We start from the raw sequence: 24,641 nt of genomic DNA, 5'->3' as shown, positions 1-24,641 counted from the left end.
GCAAAAAAGATAATATACAGGGCATCTTTTCCATTTTAAAAAAAGAACACAGTAAATTAGTAGTACCATGGCTAAATTTATATAGCCAATTGTCCTGTTTTGGATAAGCCATCTTATTAACACCTGTCAGGCACATGGCAGGTGATAAATGGAGAATGTAGCACCTTCTTATTATAAATGGCTATTGAACACACATGGTGACTCCAGGTGGTTATTAACGACAAAAGTATTGACTAGAACAATTTTCATAGTACATATGAATGCCTTGCTTTTCTAGTATGCAAATGTATCCTAATATAAAATGAACTTTAATTTTGGGTGCTCTAATGGTAACTAGAATCTTGACTAGAATGGCAGATATAGTTCAGAAAATCTTCCCTTAACATAAATAAGCATCATTCTGAGGATATTTCAAACAGTAACAAGATGAGACAAGTAACTCAAGGAAGGGAGAGTTTTGCCTAAATCAGTTCAAAATCTAGAAAGGGGGCTGTAGAGCTTCAGTTTGAAATATGACTTTTGCCTTAATAAACAAAAAGAATGTTGGATGGTACCAAAGAATTGTGATAACTTTCAGGAAAAGAGGATCACAGGACTGTCAAGAAAAATTGGCCTGATAACCTCATACTTGAGGGAGTCAAATTCAGAATTATGTTTTGGTCATATACACTTGTAGTGTTAATATAGTGTCTATATCTCAGCTAAGTTTAGTTAGAAAATACACATTTTTGTGAGATCATCAGGTAATCATTTCATTCTACAAATACTATAATTACAAATTGCAAAGAAAAGAAACAAATTATTGTATATCAAAATCCTCTACATATTTTGCTACCTATTAGTTTTCTTTCCCATACTGAATTGAATAATAAAATTTCAAAACTGACACCAAACATTATTTTATCATTAAAATGTAAAAATCATTAGACCAAAAATGTTATTTGTTTTTCTTTTTTTCTCTAGGTATCTAATGCATTTTTAGCCACTTAGCTCTCATTCACAGGAAGATGGAAACCCTGCTCAGACCATCTGAGAAGCATTTCCTGTTTTACAAATGTCAGCTGGTGATCAATAAAAGGACAGGACAGATTTCTGCATAACACAAACACCAGAGTCCAACTTTGACTTTTATAAATTTCCATGTCACATTTGTAAGAGAGTAGGACTATAGTTCAAATTATTGTTTGCATTTAAAACCTAAAATCATTAGGCAAATAACACTTTAGTTTTAGAAGAACAGGTCAGAACAGTCAGAAAGGGCCACACAGTGATTAATGACTGCACTTAAGTCACTGCTACACAAACAGATCACGGAGGGGCCCTGAGCAGAGATTCCTGGCACCTTGGCTGAAGCTGGGGTGGGCGAGTTGGTAGTAGTGCATGCCCACTGCCCAGACCTTGAGGGCCAGGGCTGGGTTTTCACCTATGAGAGCTTTAGGCTTAGAAAGTAAGTCATATTGTTACAGTATAAGTAAACCACAGCTACTGATCAGAAGAAGTACTCCTTCTGACTTTCACTGACAGTATTCTGCATGTTGAGTTCACTTTTCAGAGCAATCTCAGCATTGTCTCCAGCTTTTGAGATATTTGACTCATTCTTTTGATATAACCATCTCTGTTGATAAATGCGTATAGCTATGGCAGTGACACAGAGCAAGATAAATATCACCACTGCTACCACACCTGGTGAGAGAAAAGAAAGAGAACACACAAAGTTAGAAGATAAACTGTAAATTTCAACCTCGCCAGAATCTCTACTAGATGGTTTAAATTATATGTAATATCATATATATTAGTACATATAATATATATCTACATATGCATGTATGTATATGTGTATATACACACACACACATAATAAATTTTGAGGACAAATGGTATTATGACATTAAGTTTACCTGGCAGATCTTAAATGCAGATCATGATTGGATTTCAGTTAATGACTTCACATATAAGTGCAGAAATATAACTGGACCTCTTAGGCCATGTCCCACTTCACATTAATAAGCCAGGAAATTTTAATTATTTTAAAATAGAGTGCATAGCCTCATCATCACAGAATAATTGTTTTTGTACAAATATTTTAATAAAAATTTACTTTGATACTGATATGCTGTTGAATTAGTTATATAATAAGCATGTCATTCATCTCTGTGAGGCCCTTAGCTCCTGACATCAGTTATGCCAGTGGTCCTCAAGTCTGTTTAGCAACATAGAACAAATAAGATAAATGGATATTTAGAGTTTTACAAAAAGCTTGTCAGATAATTTTAATGTGCTGAAAGGATCGAGAACCATAAAGTTATACCATAGGAATGTTTACTCAAGCTATCCTATTAGTAAAGAATGAATATCAAGTCTATACTGAAATAAATATGTAAAAGGTCAGTTTTAAAGATGATTGGCACAGGTATTAATTAATACCGCCAATTAGCAAAAGTTCAAGCCTTTTCATGACTTCCTTTGTTTAAGTGAGGGACCTGTGATGGAATAACAAAGGTGACAGGCTGTACCTCAGGATGTGTGCATGATTATGTAATTATATTACAAAAGATCATAGCAACTCTCTTGCTAGATTTTCTCTTTCCTTCTGACTGTGAAGAGAAAAGCAGCCATGGCAGGGAAATGATACATGTAACCTCCAGGTGCTGTGGGCTGGCTTCTAGACAACAGCCAGCAAGACACCAGGACTTCTCAGAAGTCCCACTGCAAGACACTGAATGCTGCTGACTACCATGCTAGCAAGGAAGTGGATCTTTCCTAGTGAGACCAGCAGATGAAAACCCAGCCCTTTCTGCCACTTAATTGCATCCCAGGAGCCCCTAAGCAGAGGGAGTAAATGGGCTAAATGCAGGCTCTGTTTAGGAGTTAAGGGTATATTAGTTTGTCATACAGAAATAACTAATATATCATGTTATTAAAAACTGTATAATTAGCTGGGGCCAGTGGTACATGTCTATAATCCTAGTGGCTCAGGAGGCAGGAGGATTCCAAGTTCAAAGCCAACCTCAGCAACCTAGCAAGGCCCTAAGTACTTAGACCCTGTCTCAAAAAAAAAAAAAAAAAAAAAGGCAGGGGACAGGAGGGATGTGGCTCAATTATATGGAAAGTAGATTATTTGACATCTCTTGGAAATGTTTTAAATATTGCAAACATCAGTTATGCCAGTGGTCCTCAAGTCTGTTTAGACAACATAGAACAAATAAGATCTATGGATATTCAAATTTTTACAAAAAGCTTGTCAGATGATTTTAATGTGCTGAAAGGATCGAGAACCATAAAGTTATACCATAGGAATGTTTACTCAAGCTATCCTATTAGTAAAGAATGAATATAAAGTCTATACTGAAATAAATATGTAAAAGGTCAGTTTTAAAGATGATTGGCACAGGTATTAATTAATACCTCCAATTAGAAAGTGTTATATAACAAGTGCTATGTAAGTGCCTGCCTAGTTATACAAAAATAGTTGTACTATAAAATGAGGGTTCTTTTTCATACTCTGGGATAGACATCAGCAACTAAAATGAAGCCCAATAACTCAAAGCTTAATTAGGTATAACTAGTCAAAGGGATTCCTAAGCACAAGTCTGAGAGGAAGTAGTGTGCTCATTATTTGGTTTATATTCATAAATATTCATAACAACATTTTGTTCAATGTACTTTGCATCCCTTTAGGAAACAAACAATCACATTGCTTTAGGTTCTTTTTTTTTTTTTTTGCTTAGTTATTGGACTTTGTTTTAAGGAGAAATATATACAATTGCAATGTTAAAGACTGGTAAATCTCAGAACAATGATGGGGCTACTTGATTATAATTCCATGACATTATAGGAACTCCTCAGTATACCTTAGCCTTTTTATATGTGATAACTCTTTAACTATGGCTTAGTTTATTACATTTAATGGGATCCTAAAATAACCTGTCTGCACCCAAAGATTAAAATTATTTGAATAATCACTCAATGCATTTCATAAACTGCGTATCGCTGATAGTGTTTTTTTTTTTTTCTTTTTGGTACAAGGGATTGAACTCAGGGGTACTCAAGCACTGAGTGAGCCACATATCCCCAGTCCTATTTTGTATTTTATTTAGAGACAGGGTTTCAACTGAGTTGCTTAGCCTTCACTGTTACGGAGGTGGCTTTGAACTGCCTAAACCTCCAGAGCAACTGGGATTACAGGTATGCACCACCGTGCCTGGCTTGTTAGTGTATTTTTTATATGAGCTTCTCTCTGCCTGCCTCTCTGTCTATCTATACATCTGTCTCTTTATCGATCTAACTGCCTATCTACAGTAAATGTCTCTTGGTAAGAAGCCCTCTGTGATCTCTGGTTTACCAGGTACAAATACTTTTTTTGGTTCATTCTTTCCTATACTGTTCCTTTTGTTTGCAAGAGGAAGAAAAGATAATTCAAAATGCAGAACATAGAGAAATCTATCCATGTCAATAATCCTTTATATGGATTAGGTATTTTTCATATAAGTCTAGTCTGTGTGTTCAATTAGTTCACTGGTGGTCAATACACCCAGTGGTCTTCTAACCATCCAGCCATTAGACACTGCCCAAACAAAAGGCAGTACAAGTACAAGTGAATCACAAAGCCTGATACACTCACCTTGTCAGGTCCCTAAGACCTGTGTTTTCTCCTTCTCCACCCATCTATGAGGAGCCAAGTAGGATTGCTCAAGGGAAGCACACTGGAATTATTTACTTTGAAATTTTGCCAATGATATTTAGGCAAAAGCTCTAAAGATTCAAAGGCCTGGTATTTCGTGTTATCATCAGAATGAAAATTCATTTTGCTCTTTTAAATAAAAGGCACCAAGTTTGCAAGTATTTTGACTTGGATTCCTACTTTGAAAATATATAACACATTTATTTTAAACTAGTTTGCATTAGAATGGATACTTTTCGTTAAAATAAATTAGAAATGATTTGGGAGTAGAATTTAAATTCTAATATAAAGCATTTCTTTTAGATATAAATGATAAAAAAAATTTATGGGATTTTTGTTTGTTCTTGGAATTGAAAATAGAGGTTATATTAAATAAGTTCCTCATACTTCAATCATTACAAAAATAAAAGTAGTTGAGATAGGGGTGGAAATGTTAATATCTTTACAGAGATTTTTAAAGTGTCTGAGTACTCTTCTAATTCTCTGACACCTAGATGAATACAGATAAACTATACAGACCCCATGTAAGCTGATGTGCAGCCCATATGAGCAATGGAGACCAAGTGGTGTCACCCAGCTCTCTGAGTTATGAACCTTATTTGACAAAGCAAAGGAATAGATTATAGTTTACTTCCTACTCACTAAGCAGAGTGTGCAATAGACTCACATTTCAATAAAATCCAAACAATTAAAATGGGATAGCTCGGTGGAATAGTACCTGCCTTCCATGTGCCAAGACCTGCCCATTCCCAACACTCCCAACACACACAAGAATTAAAAAATTCTTTGAACTGTAAGAGGGAGAATTGCACATTCATTTTTTGAGTTAGAACTTAATAAATTCTGTGTTAGTCACTATGTTGTTTATACTGTCACTTCTTCAATTCTAAATAACCTTGGAACTCTTATTCCATTAGCCCCAAAACATTTAAAAATAAAGTTAAAAGCAAAAATCACACTGCTTGAAGTACCTAAACAATACAAATTGTTATTTTTCAAACATAAAAATATAAAACTATACTTCTTATTCCTGTCTTTGGTGTTATATAACAATTTGAAGGCTCAGTGGCAATTGCAAGGAGCCATAGAACCACTATATATTATCTCCTGTATCAAATAACAGTGATAGTTATTTTCAAATAAAAACTTCTCACTATTCTATAATGTTAGCTATTCTTCAGAAAGTGTGCTTCAGTGGAACCATCAGTTCTTTTTACTGAGGAACTGAATTCAGTAAGTTACATGAAATATCAGGAAATTTACAAGGCCTGCCATTGACCCCAGTAGTCTGAACTGATTGCTATAGATGGTTTCTGGGTTATGCTAACAGCCGCATTACCTCCAATGACCGCAGAGTCACTTCTGTCTGCATTAATTAAGGGCTCTCCCTCATCAGTTGGTCCAGAATAGCCTACAGTAGAAAAAGGGAGGACAGAGCGAAGAGAAAAGAGTAATTCACAAACACTGGAACAACAAACAATTGTAGTGGGAGAAATGAACATGAAAGGAGGAACATAGGAGAGGGAAAGGCCAGATACCAAGTAGGTGAATCAACAAACAGGACTAAGTAAATCTGCGATATAGCAGTAGTGACACACAGAAAACAAGCACAAGGAGGTACCCACCTGAACCACCTGAGAGACGGGGAGCGAGTTCCCGCGCTCCGGAGCCAGGCCCTGCGCCCGCCGCGCAGCGGGATCCAGCGGCCACTTGACCATGAACAGTGACCGGGGCAGGTCCGCCAAGGCGCAGCGCCGCCTTCAGCGGGGCTGCGTGGCTAAAGCGCACCGCAGACAGGCAGCCTGTGAAGCCGCGCGCTGCCGCCCGCCGCGTATCGGGGTCTGCGCCAGGGGGCTCTGCCGACAAAAGAAGTGCATACATTGTTAGGGCGCCCCGCATCTGCAAATCTCCCTTCCAATCCCTATCTTTTCATCTTTAAGGAAATACACTGCGGCCATTACCAGTGGCCTGAGTTATTGACAAGCGGGGTGGTAACTTTGGTCCATTTTGCTAAAACCTTCCCTAGAGGCAGCCACGGAGTAGATAAAGGCGAATTCCTCGGCCACTTCATTTTTTCAAATGATCATTACAATGCTTTTGGATGGAATTTGTACCCATTAGTACAATTGGGTAAAGCGAAATATCTCTTGGATTTGAGGAGACTCTGGAAATTTCTCTGAAAAATTCTCTAGGCTGTGTTCAACACCAGAGGCTGCTCCCTCCACAATGTGGTCTCCATTCCCTTTTCCATAGATTGCAGTCTGTCCCTGCCAGGACCCACCTACCTTTAACCACAAGCGAGGAAGGTTGGTTTTAGCAAGATCTAAGTAAGACCAATTGCCACGGAAGATGAAAACTTGAGGTTGCTAATTTCAGTGAATATGCTCTGCCTTTCCACTTGCTCAATGGGCATGGAATCTGACAAGGGGAGTTAGATGTGAAGTTCAAAAATTTAAATGTCAAACAGAGAAGCATCCTCTACCCTGCAGAGGAAACCGTGTCAATACCACTGTGAGTGCTTGATATCTGATGTCAAATTCCCTTTGCAGACTGGCTGTGGGGGAAACTGCAGTTGATTCTCCTTATTCTAACAACCAATGAATGAATACATAGTTGTCAAGAATTTGCCAAATGATTTACTATAGGTTATCATTTTAATCTTTGCAGCATAAAACAATGAATATTTTTATTCCTATTTTATAACTGAAGAGGTGAATGTTCAGAAGTTTGTAGCATAAGTTAGTAGGACACTAAGGTTACTGGGGGTGGGGACCTGAATTTAGGCCTCTTGTGTTCAACCCCTTTCTCAACAAGATATTCTTTTTTCCCCCATTAGTATATTCTGTATTATATGTTCATAATTGCTCACATGGAGGGACTGGTAAATGGGGATCATTATACTATTTTTATTTTTATAAGTTCATATATTTTTCCATAGCACATATGTACATATTCAATAAATGCTTTTTGGTTGATTTAAGAACCAATCTTTAAGTTCACTCTGAGAATCTCAGTTCAGATCCATTCTGTCTTGATGTTGTAGTTAAACTCTCAAAGGACAATCCTTATTTCTTTTGAATTTGAGGATGCTTGAAATATGTTTTTATATTAGAGGAATATACAGTCCCATCACCATAAATTCACCTTTCTATGGATGCTTAGTAGCTACTGAAATAATTTTTATAATGTTGCACTCATGAGGATAGAAGAGCCTTCTGTTCTAAAAGATTACATGAATTGGATCAAGATAAAAATGCACTTCCATAGCTGATTGCCATCTCATGCCACTGAGGTTTCTTGAGTGTTTTTTTTTTTTTTTTGAGTGTCGGGGTACCTAAAGTCACCTCTGTTGTTGTACTAATATGAAAGAAATGTGAAAATTATCCAACAGAATGGAGTTGCTTGTTCCAATCCTGGCAAAGAAAGAAAGGGAAGGAGGGAGGGAGGGAGAGAGGAAAGATTATAAAACAAGTATTCTTAGTCATAAAGACTGTCTTATAGGACTATCACTAAAGTCTCTGTCAGGCCACAAGCTTGCACAGGAGTATACAAAAAAACAAAGCAAACAAAAGAACTTCTGCAAGGATACCTACCCATCAAGTGTCTGTTCAACCTCAGACTGATGCCACTGTCGTTATTAATTACTGTACCCAAAGATTATTGTTTCAAAATATCTGATAAAATCTTCAGCTTTGTCTTTAATGTATTTTCTTTCCCCAAGTTTCCTTGACTATACTCCTACGTTACTTTGATCGTGTATTCCCTTTGCAGTGCTTTGTTACTCTGATTGCAATGCTATTCCTAAAGAAATACCACTATTCTCTGAAGAATCTGTTTGTTGTTGTTAGATTGAAAGTAAGGTTAAGCTATGTACTCTGAATCTTCTACTCATAAGATGGGGCTTCTTAAATCTAATTTTAGGTATTCGTTTTCATTCCTACTAATCTTCACTTCATTATTTTAGTCTGTCATTCTTGAAAACCCAATCTTTTTTATTCTTATTCCTTCTGACTTGAAAGAGAGTTGTCTCTTGAAAAAAGTGTGTTGTGAACTGTTCGGCTTACAAACTTAGGGACTGTTAAGTTGCAACAGTAAATGTTTGTGTATAAAAAAACATCTAAAGCAATTAAAATTAGGGGCATGATGTTTATGATATTACAATAAACATCTTTCTTAAATATCTTGGTCAGGCTGATTATATGAGACATCAAAAAACTTTTGTGTGATAAATTCCTGGTAAATTTTAAGCATACTAGGAGAAAGTAAGCTTGGAACAACTCAACTCAAAGAATATTATAAATTTAGAGATGTCTTCCAAGATGACTTTATTTATCATTTTATAATTTGATAATGTATAATTTACAGAAAGAAATATTTGCTTGATATACTTGAAAGTGTGTCAAGAAGTAATAAAATGGGAGGATATTGCAACAGCAACATGGAACTTCTTTGGGAAAGCTAAATTATGGAAAAAACGTTAAAATTCAATTTAAAATCCTAGCTATTAAGCAAAAAAGAAAGAAAAAAAAAGAAAGAAAGGAACTATGGCAAATATTAGGCTAATTAATGAATTATACTAATTCTGTGAAATTTATTTTCTAAAGACAACTGAGCTTCATCTTTGCTGACAGTGCTATTACTGAAGAAAGACACATAGGTACTACATTAAAATTGCCTCTATTTCAAGAATCTCCACTTAATATTTGTACATATGTATGTATATTTGTGGACATGAATGTGTGGGCTAGATTTATATGTACCCCAATAGCCCAACTCTGAACATTATGTGTACATTAGGTATAAATTCACCTGGACAGGTTTGCTGCCTGCACTGGCTCCCTCATATTTTCCTATGGTAGGTTCGTGATTTTGTCCAGTTTTAGACTGAATTAATTTCCCAGTATTTTGCTGAGATGGGATGCATGGTTAATATTTAATCTCAGTCCATCCTTGTTACCCTCAAAAACATTTTTTAATCTTATCAGATAAATTATATAGTAGATGTTTGAGCTGTAGCCCATTTTTCTTGGTAGTATGACATTTTTACTTCATCTTTATTTTTTTATTTCACTGCTACAATTAGATGTTGGCTTCTAATGACAAAATCATCATATTTCATTGTAGAAACTTCTGCCTAGAAAATTTGGAAGGTTTTTCTTTTTTGTTTTGTACTCCAGGAATTTTATCAGAATTTTTCCAAATTTATCTTTTTTTTCATTAGAACTGGTTTTTATTGTTTTTTTTCTTTAGCTTGGAGAAATTGCCTATTTTAAAATATATTAATGCCTTTGTTTTAAATTCTTTCTAGATCTCCAATTATACAAGTGAGGTTTTTCTAGATTAGATACCCATGTACTTCCTATTTTCCCTCTCTGTTAATCTTCTTGCTCTGTGATCTGAGATGTTATATCTAGGCCACTATTTAAGTAAAATCAGTGATCATTATCTTCTTCAGATCACCCAGTGAAATTTTGTAAAATTTATTTAAATTTCCCATGTGTTTTTCTCTTTGCCTAAAATCTCCTTGAATTCCAATTTGCATCTTTGTTGTTTACTGTCTTCTTCAACAGTGTATTCTGGCATAGAAAATGTTATTTGCTGTTTATTCTTCCTCCACCTCACCCACAACTTTGCTGTTCGATTCCATTAGGTATGCCATTACTTACTTTCTTATTTATTTATTTGTCTGCTTACTTCCATGGTTGTGAATCTGATATGATATACAAGTCCTGACAACATGGAAGGTACAGTTTCTCTGATCCTGTCAAAAGAAGGGACCTGACTACAGACTGTCTCCTTTCCTTAGTTCCAGATGGCATGATGGAAATGGACACAATCAGGCTGAGCACTGTTGATGATCCTTTGACATTTCCGACTTTTCTGCAAGTTAAACTTTATATAGGACCGATAGCTTTTGTACTTCCTTGGTGCTGTGTTGTGTTCTCCACCAGCCGACTGCAAAGTGCTCACTACAGCTGTCATTTACATCTTCTCCTGATCCTGCTGCTGGGCTGGCACATCAGCTCTTTACCCAGGAGCACAAGTATAATAATCTAAACTGCCATCATCCCAAAGTAGGTCAGCATCAGAGTGAATAGAACTGTATTTAGATAAAGAGTATAAATGTGTTTTCCCTATTAGCTAAGTCCTGAAATTCTATCATTAAGGTTCTTTTGACTCAAAATTTTCTTCTCATTAAAACATAAAGAAAGGAAAAGAAAAAGTTAGGAAGGAACTTTGGAGAATACCTAGTGTGTTATTAGTCATTGACACAGCCTGGTGAAACAAGCACTCAGCTGCTATCTTGAGAACATGGATATAACCATAGGAAATTGGGAGACAGATGCAGTTTCAGACTAGGTAAGAAGGGAACCAGGAATATGGTTCAAGTGGGCCATGAAAAAAGCAAAGTTTAGGAAAGGGTGGACTAAAGGGCTGAGCATAAAGTTCACTTCCACTTCAATTCTGAGAAGAATCTCTCAATCACTTTGAATACAGACTCAATTAATCTTCCTTTCTCTTAAAAATTTTCTCTGGTAGGAAGTGTTGAGAGTCCAGGCAAATTTCCAACAATTCAGGACACAAATATTCTCCACTGTCTCAGGTGTTGAGTAGTTTTGTCTTCAAAATCTATCATGTAAGTTATATATTGCAACATGTAAGATGATTTCTGCTCTTGAAAAGGAAGAGACAAATAATTAAAAATGTGTACAAAAAGCTCTCTGTTACCCACAATGAATAGTGAGTGCTTCTGAAAGCTTTGCTGTGGACAAGAGGTTTAACTGTAAAGTCAGTACAGGATATTAGCAGCCAGTGACTAGAAGCAATGCAAGTGTGCATCACCATGAGAATGGATAAACAAATTGTGTATATTCTTATAATAAAAGTCCACATAGCAATGAAAATGAATGAATTACTTCCACATGGGAGAGCATGGATGAATGTTAAAAAGTTTTAATGAATGGAAGCAATGAGACAATGTAAATGTTGACCTGCAATTTATTCTAGATATATACACATATAAAACAGAGTGAACTTTTTTTTTATTATAAATGAATACCATAATTAAAAAATGACTACCAGACTAACTTTTTTTTAAAGTCTTTTGGAGAGCTCTGGTATTCAGTCAGAAAGAAGTGAATTCATCTCCCTTCCTGTTACCACCATATCAAATTATGCCTGACACTCTCAGTTATGCCTGGGAAGAGATCAGGTGGTTTGTGGCCCTGTAGTAAGCAATTCCATCACAAATTTTCTGAAAGAATCTTCTGTAAGTAAATAATAGCTCTTGTAATAATATGCAGACAATCTTTGTCAGCCTTTTTTATGTCAAGGCAGCATGATTATTCTTTGTGTTTGCTGTCCTTAACTCATGACCACTACTCAAAATTGCAACATGGGCTTATCCAGCCTCCCTAGCTGCACGCCAGTGGTCATAAACTTCTGAGTGCTTCCAGTTCTCTTTTTTTCTTTCTCTTACATCCCATCCTGGGTTTCTGAATGAACTCATTCAAATTGGACAAATGTCCAGTTATGGCTCATTGTTCTAATTATCCTAGGGTGCATGTATAGGAGAAAAGGCTTTGGCAAATACATCTCTAATCAATTTTTTCTTATTTTTGAAATAGAATTGGTTACTAAATTCACCCTTACCATTGCCAGAATCATTTGTTCACCCCCAAAGAAACCAGTGCATATTGTCTGTAATCCCCATCCTGTCTCTCCCTAGACCCTGGCAAACCCAAACTACTTTCTGATTCTGTGAATTTGCCTATTCTAGATATTTCTTACAAAATAAATCATGATATGTGGCCTTTGCGTTTGGTGTCCCTGCTTTGTTTTCATCCATGCTGTAACAAATACTAATCTTTGTTTAATTTTATGGGTAAACAATATTCCATTATAAGGATAAACCATTTTTGTTTATTCCTTGGTCGACGAAAGTTGTTCCCACTTTTTGGCTATTATGAGTAATATGATAGCATGAAGATTTGTGTATATGGTTTTTATATGGCCATAAATTGTCAATTATCTATTTACTATACACAGGAGTAGAATGACTGGGTCATACGTAAGTCTGTATTTAACTTTTTAAGGACCTGTCAAACTATTTCCATAGTGTCTGCATTGTTCCCATCAGGGATGTACATGATTTTCACACATCACTTGGTAACACTTGTTGTCTATCTTTTTATGTTATAGCTGACCTACTCAGTGTGAAATGGTATCTCATTGTAGTTTCAATTGTATTTCCTTTATGACTAAATGATATTGAGCAGATTTTCATGTGAGCCTTTTGTATATCACATATATATTTAGTTGAAAGAGTTCTTTATTGTATGTTGTATGTTGTCATGGTTTGTATAATGTTAGAAAAATCCCTTATAGAATACATGAATTACAAACAACTCCCACCCCACTTCATGGGTTCTCTTTTACTTTCTTGATAGTGTCTTTTGAATTATGGAGATTTTTCATTTTGATCAAGTACAATTTAATCTTTCCTTGTTTCTGCTTTTGAGAAACCATCACCTAATCTAAGGCTTTTGAAAAACTTTATCTAATTCACAAAAAATGAACAACTAGGTTTTGCTCAGAGAGTTTTATAGTATTAGTTCCTATAATTTGATCTATCACCCATGTTGAGTTAATCTGTATGTGGTATAAGGTAGCATCTTTTTTTTTTTTCCAAATGTGCATATCACTGGTCCAGCAACGTTGTGAAAGAGAATATTCTTTCTCCCATTGAATGGTCCTGGTACCAGCATCAAAAGACAGCTATTCATGAATGTATGGGTTAATTCTTGGCTCTTAGTTCAATTCCATTTATCCATATGCCTATCCTTGTAACTACAACCGTCTTGATTACTGTGTCTTTCTACTAAATTTTGAAATCAAGAAGAATGAGACTTCCAACTCTGACCTTCTTAATAAGATCTTTTGGCTATTAGCAGAGTCTTGCATTTCCATTTGAATTAGTTTCCTTTTCTTTTTTATGGGCAGTACTGAAAATTGTACCCAGGGCCTCATACATGTTAGGCAAGTGCTGGAACACTGAGTTATATCCTGAGTCCTCCATATGAATTTTTGTTATAAAAATGAAAGCCTCCAGAAAAGACACATATCACATATAAGTGAATTTCAATATGGCTAACAGCATAACTTGCTAATTTCTACTTAAAAAGTCATTTAAGTTTTAATATGGATTGTGTTGAAACTATACCTACATTTGTAGAATAGTAATCTTAGTAATAATAATCTTCTTAGCAAGATTGCTTTCCAATTCCTGAACAAAGGATATCTTCACATTTAAGAAGGTCTTTTATAATTACTTTAAACATTATTTCATAATTTTCAGTAGATATGGATTGAACTTCTTTTGTTAAAATAATTTCTAACAAAATAATGCTACTTTTTGTGGCTATTTTAAATGGAATTTATATTTGATTCTCCATTTGAATTTCATGTTGTTCATTGCTAGTATACAGAAATACACTGAACTTTTGTGTATTGATCTTGAATACTGAAATCTTGCTGAAACTTTTAGTAGCTCTAATAGTTATTTTTGTAGATTACTTATAAGATTATGTTCTCTAAATATGGTTTTACTTTGTTTCTTTTTAATCTGGATGCTTAAATTATTTTTCTTGCCTAATAGCCCTACTTTAAACCTGTACTATAATCTTGACTAAAAGCCATGACAACATACATCCTTGTTTTGTTTCTGATCTGAGGAGGATGATTTCATCTTTCAATGTCCAGTGTCACATTAGCTATGCGTTTCTTGTAAATGGATTAAACCATGTGAGAAAGTTTCTCCCCCTGCCTTTTCAATTTGTAAGTGTATATTAGGGATCAAGAAGCAAAAATCTGTAAACATGAAGACAGGTTATTTGAAAATAGAAAAAAATGAAAAGGGATGAAGAAAGCTTTTAGAATTTATGAAATAACATCAAAAGCACAAATATCCAAGTTATAGGAGCTAAAAATGGAGAAGAAAGAGACAAAGGGCCAGAAAATTTATTTAAGGAAATAATGGCCATAAACTTTCCAAATCTGGAGAAAGATAAAAATATCTAGGGACAGGAAGGTAAAAGGTCTCCAAGCAGACTCAAATCCAAACCAGCCTGTACAAGGACATGCTATGATTAAACTGCCAAAATCCAGAGAGAAAGAGAATCTTGAAAACCTCAAGAGAAGAAAAGCATATCACATATAAGCAAGTTCCATTAAGGTTAGCAGCAGATTTTTCAGCAGAAACGGCACAGAGAATGGATGAGTTATTCAAAACGCTCAAAGAAAAAACTGCCAAACAAGAATACTTTACCCTAAAAGCCATCACTCAGAAATGAAAGAGAAAGATTTACTCAGACAAAAATTGAGGCAGTTCAATACCACCAGACATGATTTACAAGTGATGCCAAAGGGACGTTTTTCAAGATGAAAGCAAAAACTGATAATTAGTAACATGAAAGCATATGAAAGTATAAAACTCACTGGAAAAAGTAAGTATACAAACTAGAATTACTGTAATGGTGATATATAAATCACCTGTATCATTGGTATGAAGCTTAAAACATAAAACAATTAAAATAATGACAGTGACAATAATTTGTTAAGGGATATACAACAAAAAATATGTAATTGTGACATAAAAACAAACTATGGGAGGAGATAAAGTAAAAATATTGTTTTCCTTACATTATCAAGATGCTATCAGCCTAAAATAAATTCCTTATCACTATGTTTTATGTAAGCCTTACAGAAATCACAAAGCAAAAGGAACCAAAGCATATCACAGTCTATGTGTGATAAACCTACAACTTAAATTACACACTCAACAGTGGAAAGTTGAAAGCTGTCCTCTAAAATAGGAAACAAGAGAACTGCTCAGTCTTACCATTTCTACTCAACAAAGTAGTGGAAATCTAACCAGAGCATTAGGTAAGAGAAGGAAATAAAAAGCATCAAACTGAGGTGGGCACCTGTAATCCCAGCTACTTGGGGGGTTGAGGTAAGAGGATTGCAAGTTCAAGAACTGACTTATAAGAAATGCCAATGGGAACTTTTCAAGGTAAAATCAAAAGATTTTGAGACTGTTTCTCAAAATAAAAAATAAAAAAGTCTTGGGATGCAGTTTAGTCGTAAAGCACCCCTAGGTTTAAACCCCAGTATAAGAAAAACAAAACAAATGTCACAACAATAACAACAACAACAACAACACCAAAAATACTCCCTGAAAAAAAATGAACAAAAAGAAACAAGACAACAAAACAAAACAACAAATAAGAAACCTCAAAATAAAGCAAAAAGAAACCAAATTGGAAAGCAAATAAACTGTTCCTGTTTGCAGACGACATGATTTTATATTTTCACCATCCTACAGACTCACCAAAAATCTGCTAGAATGGGTAAACAAACTCAGCAAAGTTACAGGATACAATATCAACATGCAAACATCAGTAGATTTTCTGCACAAAACAAATTATTCAAAGAAGAAATTTTTTAAATTCCATTTACAACATCTAAAAATAAATTCTTATAAATAAATTTAACTAAGGAGGCAAATGATCTATACACTGAAAATCATAAAACATTGCTGAAAGAAAATGAAGAAGATATTCCTGGATTGATATTTCTGCATTCAAAGAATTAATATTGCCAAAATGTCTATAACTATCCAAAGCAGTCCACAGATTCAATGCAATCTGTATAAAAATTCCAATGATAATTTTTATAGAAATAGAAAAGAATCCTAAAATTTATACAGAATCATCAAAGATCCTGAATTAACAAGGGAATCTTAAGCAAGTAGAACAAACCTGGGAGCATCAGACTACCTACCTGATTTTAAAATGTACCACAAATGTATAGTAATCAAAATAGCGTGGTGCTGGGATAAAAACAGACATACAGACCAATGGCACAGAACAGAGAACCCAGAACTATGTACTTTTAGCTAACTTATTTTTGACAAAGATTCCCAGAATACACAATGGGAAAAAGACAGTCTGTACAACAAATGGTGTTAGGAAAACTGGATATCCACAGGCAGAAGAATGACACTAGACTCTTATGTCACATGATTTAAAAATCAACTCAAAATGGATTGTATAGTTCAACATTCAATCTAGAACTATAAAACTAGTATATGAAGAAATATGGAAAATGCTTCTTGATGATATTCTGGGCACTGATTCTGAATATGACCTAAGAAGGATAGGTATCAAAAGTAAAAATAGACAGGTAGTGTTACAGCAACCAAAAAGCTTCTGAGCAGTAAAGGAAGCAGCACAGTAAAGAGTCAATCTACAGAATGGGAGAAAATATTTACAATGTATGCATCTAATAGCAGGGCTGATACCTCAGACACATTAGGAACTCAACTCAAGAGGAAGAAAAAAAAAATAACACATGGACTTCCAGGAAATTCTGTTATTTGCAACTACATGGATGAACCAGGAAGGCCATTAAACTAAGTGAAATACACCAGGCACAGAATGAAAAGCACTTGGTGATCTCACTATCTATATGTGAAATGTAAAAGTTGAACTCAGAGCAGAGAACAGAATGGTATGGTGGTTACTGGGGTTGGTGGGAACAGGAGTTGGGGAGATGTTGGTAAAAGGATATAAAATAACATCTCAGAGTCTATTTTAAGTGTTTTCCATACAAAAAATGATAAGTATATGAGGTGATACACATGTTGATAAGTACAATTTAGCCATTCCACAATGTATACAATTTTACAACACCATTTTTTTTTACCTGATTCACATATATAATTTTTGTCAATTTAAAAATTTTAATAATAAGTAATGAATAGCTTTTCATAATTAAGGACAACTTCTTATAAAATGAATGGATCTCTCTTGAGTCTACCTATTGGTCTATTTCATTTTAAGTTAATGAAATGAAACCCAAATTGCTGTCTCCAAATATGAGAAAAAATTGTGTTCATCCTTAGCTTGTTAACTAAAAAGCAGCAACTTGGAACAGAAGCCATCTTGAAATACAGTTATCTAAAACATGAAAATTTGTACTAGCCTTTAATTCAAGATGCATGCCTCTAGGTAGAGATGAAATGAAATACTTATTATTTTATTAGATCAATTGCTTCAGTCTATAAGCTTCATTGTCAAATTTCAACTTTAATTTTTATAAACTGAAATGACATGGTTTTGAATACATCACTCTTAAATAAAAATTTTTGGTTTAATGCCACTGACCTCTACATATTAATTGGTAGGAAATTAAAAATTTATGTAATACAATTTATTATTCTACTTTTTGACTAATATGAACACTATTCATAAAATATGCTTCACTTTAATCAATTTCCATAATCTATTGCATCTTTCTTTTTTAAATATTTTTTAGTTGTTGATTTTATTTTATTTATGTATTTATATATGGTGCTAAGAAACAAACCCAGTGCCTCACACATGCCAGGCAACTGTGTGCTACCAGTCCCAGCCCTACTGCATCTTTCTTTACACACATTAAATCTGAGTCTAAATTCTTGTAAAACTACTCCTTTGCCAATTTCATTTTTGGAAGACAACTTCCTATGGACATTTCTGAACACAACTCATTTTTCCTTCCAGGCACTGAAGACACTAAGGGCAGGAAGTTAATTGTTTGTGTGTTTATGCTTGTTTTGCTTATCGACCTACTCTGTCTTGGTGGCTTGAAAAAAGTAAGGACATCTGATCTGGGAATAAAGAGGAATTGGTTCACTGGAGGCAGAGAGGAACCACCTCTGTACTCACAGATTGCATCTACTCTACCAAAGTACAGCTTGGGGTTGGTATACCACGTGTAGGAACAATTTCTCATTTCTCTCAAACTTAGTCACCACCAGCCAGGACAGAGGGTAGAGCTCAATAGGAAATTTTTAAAGAGGAAGCAAAGTCTTTTCTACTTGTATGTTTTTAAAAATATGCACATTGATAAATTATAGGTGTATGTGTTTTTAAGATACAAAATGATGATGCTATGATTTTTTTGTTACATTGTGAAATAACCAAATTAAGACAACCAACTTATCCGTCACATCAAACAATTTACTGTATTGAGAACATTCAAGATCCAGCCTCCCAGTGACATTGAAATGTATAGTATTCAGCTCTTAGAAAAGACCTTACAAAAATCTGAGGCTTTGTACCCCTTAATTATTATCTCAGCATTCATCAGAATGCTAAAAATAATTATAGTTCAGCTGATGACTGAGAAATGGGTAGCAACTACTGGTTCCTAAAACTCAACACTGCCTTTGAACTTTCTGGAATCTCACAACTTTCTCTAACTGTATTCTGTTATTCCAAGGCTGACAGTTGGAGCAGTTTCTTTCATCTGTTTTTCCAATTCCTTCTGGTTTCCTATACTATAGAATAAAAAACTACTAATATCATGAAAACACAGATATCTAGAAATGCCTAGGAAATACAGCCAGTTTGCTAGAGACTAGGAAAATAACTAGCAGCACTTCTATACCAGACTGCAACAGTAATGAGCATCTCCTAACACAGAATGTGAAGCAACTATCATCATTTTTGTTTCTGTTTTAACTGGTTCAATCAGATTTCCACGTATGAGAACCAGGGCTAGAGTAACAAATCATGTGAAAGGACCAATACTACAAGCTGTTTCTCCTCCAGGACTAGCTAGATTCTTTATTGACCTTGGAAGTTTTGATGACAATGCAGAATCACCACTTTAAGCTGAAATTTCCCTATCAATTCCATTTAGAAACTTTTTCTATTTATTCATGTTGAAAAAGGAAAAATAAAGACATAAATAATTTGATGCCTAATTAGTAAAGTACACTTTTATTTTGATTTTATGGAAAATGACTAGGGGCAGAAAAATGTCTGTGAGATATTTAGGCTGTGATTTTACAAGAGTGGCTGAGAGTAAGTAGCACATCTCATTGCCACCCACAATTGTCTTCTTCTCTTAATCTTGTCTAGTTTTATCATTAAATAATTTCTGTATTTGGCTTGTGAATTCTTTGCTGAAAGTGTGTAGTAAGTTTCTAAATGTAACTTGCGAACTTAATATCTGCTTTGATTTTGGCTTTCTTGAGTTAGAAAAATACCAAGTTTTTAATGTTATGTCGATTGCCAAGTGAGGGGCGGTTAGTGGGAGAGCTTTTCAAGGAAGGTTGAAGCTCCTGGCAGGCAGCACTTAGGATTACAGGTGCACTCAGATAAGAATATGGTTTCTACCTTGATTAGCACTCACTGAAAATTACCAACATGACAAGGAGCCTCTTTCAGCTTGACAAAAGCTTCCTGCATTTGCAATTCCGCGGTTCTGAGCCATGTCTTGTGGGGAGACACTCTTTCACTTACCTAAAATCATCCCCAACACAAGAGATTTGACAGCATTGAATTCCATCCCTGATGACAGAGTGGCTCTTCTCCTTGCATTCTGGTTAACCTATTAAACAGTCCACAAGAAGTAGACATGGAAATGTGAGCAATTTGGATAATAAGAGGATGGGAATCAAGGGCAGGCCAAGAAAAATGACAAAGATAAGTGATACGTTAGTGCTATCAGAAAGGTGAAAGAAACCAACTTCAAACAATAGATTATCTAGAATGGAGAAAACCCTTTCTTGAACAGTTTCAGTAATACATTAAGTTCCACTTGTCCTCACTGTCTCTCCATTTTCCCTCTATTTTTATTCATGGTTTAAGTATCTATAAAAGGTGTAATCCATAGGAAATGCAATAAGCTATTTTAAATCTCAAAGTTTAATTTATTCTGGTGCTTTTTCAAAAATAGATTCTCATTTTAAGCAAGATCTTGACCTTTTCCTTGTGTTTAAATTGCTGTAGCATTTATTCTTTTGTATAAAGTGGGAATGGGTTTGTCAACATTCACTATCATAAATTAGATATTTCTCTATCAAGTCAAGTAAAACATCTGAGGACAGCTTTGAATTTTAAACTATTAGTACTTACTAACAATAGCTTTGATAATCTCATTGCTAAACAAAACACTTTGATTACATGTCTGTCTAAACAAGACTTAGAGAATAATAGTGCTAAATGGGTATTTCTGTTATTAAGATGTATTATCAAATTTTTGCTTTAACTCATACATTCTGAGAACCACTGTTTTAATTACCGTTGCCATTGTTGGATTTACTATCTTACCTCTACAAAGACCACTGCAGCTTCTCTGTTAATCTTCACATTGTGAAGTTGCCCATCAGCCAGGTTTTTAAAATCAAAGTTAAAAACATCTGGCTCTCTGTGTCTGTCTAGCTTATACCTGATCTGCAAACTTCCTGAAGACAAAAAAAAAAGAGAGAGAGTTTTAACTAAAACAAAACTTTACAAAAATTGCCCACGCAGGTTCTAAATCACATTAAATTTTCTAAATACAATATGAATTTATGGAGCATTTTTTTTGGTGGAACAATATATACTTCTCCTGGAAAATTGATCGTCTATGAGCTATTTTAGGGCCACATTCTAAATCTAGTTAATATTTTAAAAGTTAATATCAAATGGATTATAATGAGCAGTCTCCTTTCCAACATCCTCAATTTTCCTTAACTAAATGAAAAAGTTTAAGTTGAGCACATGAAAACTCTGAGCCAGGCTCTAAGTCAATTATTAATGTGATAGTCATATTATTAAATGGTAAAACCTCAAGCAATACTGCATTAATGTTCAGGTTCTTTAACTTCTTTTAATCTGACATCACTGCATTTTAATGTATTGTTGATATTTGCATAATTAATTTTTTTCCTTACGTGATCAGGATTTTTTCCCCTAATGTTTGTGCCATAATAAAGAAATAGAGAAAATAGAAATATATTGTTTGTTGCTGTATCCAAATCTCTCATTCCACATACTGTGCTTCTTCACAGATGGAGCTCAATAACTCTCTTAATACTTATAATGAATCATGTGGTTTATGCATATCCATAGAAATTAGTTTAAGGTTGTTTGTTCTCCAACTGTGTACTCCTGGAAAAGCCTTAGCAGGTTTCAGCTGGGTGGGTCACTCAACTTTTTCATATACGCATGACACTAGTGATTTCTCAACTACTAATAGATAAAGAACCATCATAAATAAATCTAATAAAATCTAAAAAAATAAAAATAAAAAAGAACCATCATATTTATTGGATGCTTATGGATTTTGTCTTTTCTATGGTTTAAATATTTCTTTTTTTTCTTAAAGGGAACTGGAAATATTTTCCATGTATTAAACAAGATATTTCAAAGAGAACTACGAAACTCAATTCATACATAGAAGCATAGGCCCTCGGGCAATCACAGGAAGCACAGTTTCACACCAAACCCATAAAGGAGAAAGGCATCTTAATTTAATCGTTGAAATGTTAACTTTTGCTGTAAACATTTGGGGGTATAATGAAAAATAAAGCAACTGTAGTAAAGCCTGGTTTGTGGCTGGATCAGAAAGGGCCCGTGGCTTTATGGCCACATTTTTCTAACTCAGTTTCATGGTTCTCATACTCACCATTGGAGGCAAGGATAACTGAAAGGTACTCCTCATAGACAGAGCTCACAAACAGCAGCAGGCTGGGAGTCCCCGTGGTTCGGAAGCTCAAGGTGACTATTTCCCTGGTTAGTGTTAGCTCCTCATGAAATAAAGCTGCTAAGGAGCTGGAGTTCCCATTGAAGGTGTAATTGTGATGCTCTTGAAAACTGTAGATTATGGAGGAACCAGCTCCAAAATAGGCAGAAATCTCTAGACAAAATTTTTGTTTTGTTAGTAATACATAAGTGCATACACTTGCTTTATGCACATTTTTAAAAAAACCTAATCACTCACTATCCCAAGAGAGAAAATAATAATGGCATTTTTACTGTTTCATTTTACCTTTATAATTTTAAGGTTAAAATGTATATACTATTATTTATCTAATCAAATATTACACATAGCTAACTCATTCTCCATTATTTTCATAACTTGATTTTGTAATGATAAATATTTCACGGTTGCCTTCAAAATGTTTCATCTTAGATTTACATAAAATTAAATCTCTAGTCTAAACATATAATTCAGAGGTTTTTCCTCTCCATGGGTCATTTCACTGGCAATCCAGAAACGACTGCCACCAGAGCTAATAGAAGTAGCCAGCAGTGGCTTCTCAAAACAGATTCCTATCTCTTCCTGAATTACACAGAGGATTTGGGACAGAAATTCTATTTCAAATCATCACATAGAGTTGCTTTCCTTTCTTTGTAGCATCATATGCCAGACATTCTTCATATTGTACCTGAAACCTCCTTCTTGGCCACTTACCATGTGAGCAGAATGGGCCCTCATAGGCAGAGGATGTACAGTCGCAAGCCACTCCTCTGTGCCGTTCTTGACATCTCCCCCCATTGTGACACAAGTGTCCATAGCTGCTGCAGTGTCCTGCACACCCTGCCTCGACTCCTGGAGTCACCTTGGCTCTTCCCTCCAGGTCCAGAGCCATCCCGTTCAACTGCAGAAACCGAATGCACCCCAGAAAGCCCCTCTGCCTGCTGGCTGTTCCACCTGCAAGGGAAACATTGTAAATGGCAGCACAGTTCCTCCTGTGCTATTGGCAAGTCAACACTCCACCTGTGGCCTTGTGGACAAGATCAAAAACCAGGACCTTTAAAAATGTTCTCTAGGAGATCCAAGATGGTGGGCTAGAGGATGGCTGCATTCTGTGTTGCTCTGTGACCTGAATTCAAGTAGTGGGGAATACTGTTTTTCTGTGAGTTATTAGAGGACCCCCAACAGCTGTTCCAGAACATCAAAGCACAGGTCCCTTGCCACAAACCCACACAGGATCCTGGTTGTGGCTGTCTATGCGCAGGACCTCTGGCCACCATTCCTCTGTGCAATCTCATGAGGCTCCCCTGTCGCCTCCATCTTGGGACACTGTAACCACTGCCATAGTCCCTTACTTGCGATAGCCTGCACCTGGGGACACCAAACAGGGTCTGAAGACAGCCACCAGCCACAACACTGTACACCACAGAGCTGCCTCCCTGAACACGACACCCAATGCCACTGCCCACCCTTAGGACACCTTTGTCGCCATCTTTAGTTGGGGCAACTCCTAGCTTGGCAAACCTGCTGGGTCCTAGAAGCAATGTCAAAGTACCTATAGTCCCCAACTCCCTCCTCCCCTGCAGCCACTAACTGGGCACAGTGCTTGCGGCTATGCGGCAAGCTCGTAAGCCTGGTCCTGAACTGCCCAATACAAAACAGCTCTCTAGGACAGGTGCGCAGCCCCCAGAGCACAGTCCATAAGATCTCTGGAGAGAGAGGTTCCTGATTGGGAAGTAGAAAGGGAGGGGGTGAGTGAGATACAGAGTTTAGAGACTACATTAGATACCAGGAATTGTGAGGTCTATGGTCTATAGGTGATATAAGGAGATAAGACCAGGCACCTACATCACATGAGTAGGCCCCAAAGGAGATACTTAAGATGCTGTCTCCCACTGGGGACATGCAACTACTATATGCCACTTCCAGGAGCTCCGTCCCCAAGACCAACCCTCCTACCCTAATAATCTTCACTAGCCTAAGGGTGGAGATACCAGCAAACAACAGACAATCCCAGCTACTGGATGAGTAGGGAAGCAGGAAAGATACTGAACTCCAACAAAAACAATCCTTGTATTTTCCTTTGAGATTTTTTCTTTTCTCTTTTTCCCCTTTCTCTCTCTCTCTTTCTCTCTCTCTCCTCCCACCCCCACATCCCCAACATTTGTGAAAACAAGTATTTTTCATGGATTAGGCTATTGAGGACTGGAATGTCTGTGTAGTATATGACAGTTGTGTTGTATATTCTTTTATCTCCTATTTCTACATTTTTATTTTTCTTAATTTTTGTGGTTATTTGTTTTTTGTATTCTATTGTCTTCTCACTTACTAGTCTCCTCAAAATCACTTTCTCTCTTTTCTCCTGCTACTAGCCAACTAGATT

The 24,641-nt window shown here is 35.6% G+C and overlaps 1 protein-coding gene across 1 annotated transcript in view; it reads right to left on the bottom strand.

The window, feature by feature from the left end:
* Positions 1-1,378: 1,378 nt before the first annotated feature.
* The window catches only part of LOC308631830 (contactin-associated protein-like 3), a 220,887-nt gene continuing 197,624 nt past the window's right edge, over positions 1,379-24,641 (bottom strand). The window contains exons 18-24 of the mRNA XM_081263326.1: positions 22,976-23,215; positions 22,187-22,417; positions 20,848-20,981; positions 20,038-20,125; positions 6,307-6,537; positions 6,021-6,092; positions 1,379-1,683 (exon numbers count right to left, since the gene is read on the bottom strand). Coding sequence (XP_081119452.1) covers positions 1,490-1,683; positions 6,021-6,092; positions 6,307-6,537; positions 20,038-20,125; positions 20,848-20,981; positions 22,187-22,417; positions 22,976-23,215 — 1,190 coding nt within the window. The 3' untranslated portion in view covers positions 1,379-1,489. The remainder of the gene's footprint in view (positions 1,684-6,020; positions 6,093-6,306; positions 6,538-20,037; positions 20,126-20,847; positions 20,982-22,186; positions 22,418-22,975; positions 23,216-24,641) is intronic.

The sequence above is a fragment of the Spermophilus citellus genome, assembly GCF_964194105.1.
Source record: "Spermophilus citellus genome assembly, chromosome: 12".
Lineage (NCBI taxonomy): Eukaryota > Metazoa > Chordata > Mammalia > Rodentia > Sciuridae > Spermophilus > Spermophilus citellus.
Note: the sequence above shows the minus strand (reverse complement) of the source record. Positions and strands in the feature narration are given on the sequence as shown.